The sequence below is a fragment of the Arachis stenosperma genome, chromosome 7, assembly GCF_014773155.1.
Source record: "Arachis stenosperma cultivar V10309 chromosome 7, arast.V10309.gnm1.PFL2, whole genome shotgun sequence".
Taxonomy (NCBI): domain Eukaryota; kingdom Viridiplantae; phylum Streptophyta; class Magnoliopsida; order Fabales; family Fabaceae; genus Arachis; species Arachis stenosperma.
In genome coordinates this window covers 86,285,693-86,289,749 of record NC_080383.1, presented here as the reverse complement: position 1 = coordinate 86,289,749, position 4,057 = coordinate 86,285,693, and the positions used below count along the sequence as shown (strand labels likewise).

Here is a 4,057-nt window from a genome sequence, read left to right as displayed (position 1 = left end):
ATAAAATAATCAAGTTGGTCGTCTTACCATCATAATTTTAATCTAACTACTCCATGGCCGGCGGCCCTGTATGCTTTAAAAACTCTGGTCAATAATAATTCTAGGTGTGTAGCATTTGGACAGATAATATAATGCAACTTGGTGTGGAAAATAAAATAAAATAGCAATAAAAGACTTGAAATAACGCCCGTGTTCAATTATCTTTTCACATGAAGAAATTCTGGTAAACTTAATTATTCACCTTTTCTTTTTTTAAAAAAAAATATTGAGCTAACTTATTTTAACCTATCGTTACTCAAATGAATGGCGATAATTATTGGGGAATTGGTGACAAACTGTGTAGTATTAGTGCCGTTAGGGTTTGGCAGATTCTCTGTTATCAAATATAAAGACATTGCATGCAGGTTCCTTTTCCCTCTAAAGATGTTAATAATTAGACAAAATCATATTCCACTCCAATTTTTTGAACTCAGCTAAAAATTTTGCTCCAGACTAGACTGCGCTACCAATTTATTATACCGGGTATCATAATAAATCACTCCTCAAACTCTTATTAGCTGTTGTATATGCATGATCGTATATTGAAATTTGTCTTCCCCATCCAGAAAAAAAAAATGAAAATTGCAATTTGTCCAATTTGTCCATTTTACTATTATTCATTTACTTATTTAAGTAAGACAGTTGTTCAATTGAAAATTGAATTTTCGTCGGTAGATTCTTTGGTAGTCACTAGAGTAGATTAGTGTATATGATTTGCAAGACAGTAGAATTGGCCAATATTATCTTCTCTGCATATTATAGCGTATCCTTTTCGATGACATTAATTAAATTAACTGTTCTTTAGATTCTTGAACAGATTAGGACCGCGCTACGCGGCTAATTTTTTTTGTATGGAAAAAATATTGGTGTTTTTATTGAAAATGGGAGTATTTGGTGTAATTACAGATGGATGGATTTTTTGGGTGGGAAGCCAACACGTGGGGGGCGTGTTGCAACACGTGGGGGGCGTGGTGGACACGTGGCAGCATTCTGGCCAACACGTGGGGGGCGTGTTGGACACGTGGCAGCTTCTTAGCCAACACGTGGGGGGCGTGTTGCAACACGTGGGGGGCGTGTTAAATGATTTCCATACTACCGTAATACACTTCAAATATCAATATTCAACCAAAACACCATCTCTCTTTCCATATTAAAAATAATTTCTGGCGCTACGCTAACCTTTTTCTTTCTTTAATTTAGGCAATATATCCTATTTGCGGACATCCAACCTGGACCAACTCGTTCGAGTAGGGTTATCTATTCTATCCGATGCGAATAGATTAGGGTAGGATACAAATTTGTCTGCAGGTAAAATAAGGTATGAGTTTAAGGTATATCTTACTCTATCATGCACTCTTAATATATTATATAATATATATGTAAAAGTTATATATGCAGTAAAAAAAGTGAGTCTTGTACTTACAATCTTCTTTTTATAAAAATTTAAAATAATCATTAAGTTAGTTGATGATCATATTATTTATAATTTTATGTTAGATTTTTTTAAGATTTTATTGTTTTTAATTTTAATTTGAACTTAATTTTTTATTTTCTATTTTATTAATATATATGAAATTTAGAATGGTTAAATTTTATATTTATTTAGAATAGAATTTTGAGATTTAGGATGCGGGTACGATTAGGGTCGAGAGATTTTCAATCCATAAATAAAATATAATAAAATTTTAAAAAAGTTTTAAGGTAGAGCTAAACTTTACCCTTTAATAGAAGTAAATACCCTTTAATAGAAGTAAATAACTGGGTTTGGTGCCACAAAATGACAAAATAAAAGCAAATTAAAGTACACATGACCTTGGACTTGGACTTCAGAGGGTCATTAACTACTATTTACATGAAAATGATGAGATCATCTATATACGCAGGATCCTTACATCAGCAATAGAAGTCGCACACGTGAACACGTCTCCTTTGAACATTATTCGATCGTTTCTTATCTGCTTTATTAATGTTAATTGCCTGTATTCCTGTCTGTATTCCAATAAAAAAAAATTAAATAATTGTATTTTGAGATGGCAATGAACCATCCATGAACCGGTATTCTTCTTCGGCCTCATCTCTCTATTAAATAATTTATTTGGGTTATACTTTATAATTTACTAAACTAGGGTATGAAGCCGCGCTCAGCACGAAAAAATTTAGAAAAGAAAAAAAATATATGTTTTGATATTTAAAATAAAAATATAAAATAATTATTATTTTAAAAAATTTATAAAATTATTATCAAAATCAAAGTTTAACTAAAAAAAAGTGAGTAATAATTATTTTATATTTTTTAAAATAAAATAATTATACATTGATACAAAATTTAAAATAAAATTAAATATTTATATTAGAATACTATTTTTTCAAAGACTTCTCTATAAACGACATTGATAGTTGAATTTGCAGATATTTTTACGTGATTTATAAGTAAAACTTTTAAACATCTCTTACTCTTAACTCTTGAAAGTGCCATATATAGTTAGCCATGTGTAAAAACTGGTTTGGGCAAGTACAATTCAACATGAGATAAAGTTTGTCCCTGAGACTTATTAATTGTTATGGCAAATGATACTATTATGGGAAACTGTCTTCGTTGGAATCTAACTGGGACGGTTTCATTTGTTGGTACCATATTCATTCTTGGAATCAAAGCAATATGACCAACATTGTCACCCGTTAAGACTTCACATTCTATGACATGATTTCCAAGCTTCCTAGCTAACTTGTACCCTTGTACCATTACAAAGACCACTGGATTGGTCAATATTCTTTAGTAACATCACCGGAACACAAACCTTGAGTATTAATTTATGTGGAGGCAAACCAGAGCAATTTATGCTATTCAGTAATTCAGGACCATAGGGATCTAGTTGACTCTCCATATTCTCTTCATCCATACAAATAGAATCCGAACTAAGATATAATTTTTTTCCTCCAGGAATGATAGCCATCAGATGGTTGCTGACCTCTTCAACGATGTCTAGTGTGGGAGCCAGTATAGTTCTTGCTTTGAAAAAATTCTTTGAGGACATATTTTCCAAAATATTTGGATAAGAAAAATGAAACAACTCGTCAAATGCCTGGTCCGAAGAAGGAATAACAATATCTCCTGGAAGACATATCTCAGATTCACCATCCATATTGTCACCTATTAAACCATCACCAACTTTTAATAACCACTCACCAAATTGCTCTGTCTCATCTTTATCTGAAGCAGTCGTCCCTACAGAGAATCTCATGTTTTTTGTTAGTTTGAGAACCTGGCAAAATTTTCAAAGGTAAGACGAATTCACGGTTGAATAAATGATATCTTGTCTCGGTCCTCGTGGAATGACAGGAAGAATTTGTCTAAAGTCTCCACCTAGTACAACCACTTTTCCTCCAAAGAGAAAATCTTTGCTATATGTTGGAGAACACCTCATGATATCACCTAAGCATTTATCAAGCGCTTCATAGCAGTACCTACTAACCATTGGAGCCTCATCCCAAATTATAAGTTTGGCTTTTAACAGCAACATTTCTTGAGGGGAACCAGGTTTGATGTTACATACAGAATCCTCAGTTATATTTAGCGGTATTTTGAACCTTGAGTGTGCCGTTCTTCCATTGGAAAGAAGTAAAGATGCAATACCACTCGAAGCAATGTTTAACACTATATCACCCCTTGAGCGAATCTCAGCAGACATAAGGTTTCAGAGAAATGTTTTTCCAGTACCCCCATGACCATACACAAAGAAAAAACCCCCTTCATCACAATACACAGCTGTAACAATTTTATCGAATGCATATTTCTGCTCAGGTGTTGCGATGATTAACATGTCTGAGGCATTTTTCTTTAAATCATCCCTGTTAAAGTTTAGCTCTTCCCTAATAACCCTTTTGGTTAACAAAGAACTATCAACTTCAGTTGCTAAAGGCATAGGAGGATAGTCTTTCAAGATTTTACCATAGGAATGTAAGATCTTGTCTATATCCATTAAGCACAACTGCTTAATCTCATCATCTGACATTGTTA

General features: G+C 32.9%; 1 protein-coding gene across 1 annotated transcript; it reads right to left on the bottom strand.

The window, feature by feature from the left end:
* Positions 1-1,932: 1,932 nt before the first annotated feature.
* LOC130940044 (uncharacterized) lies at positions 1,933-3,281 on the bottom strand. The gene is made up of 3 exons (XM_057868093.1): positions 2,867-3,281; positions 2,648-2,793; positions 1,933-2,028 (listed from the first exon to the last, which is right to left on the bottom strand). The coding sequence occupies exons 1-3, from the start codon at positions 3,279-3,281 to the stop codon at positions 1,933-1,935; spliced, it is 657 nt and encodes a 218-aa protein (XP_057724076.1).
* Positions 3,282-4,057: the final 776 nt, after the last annotated feature.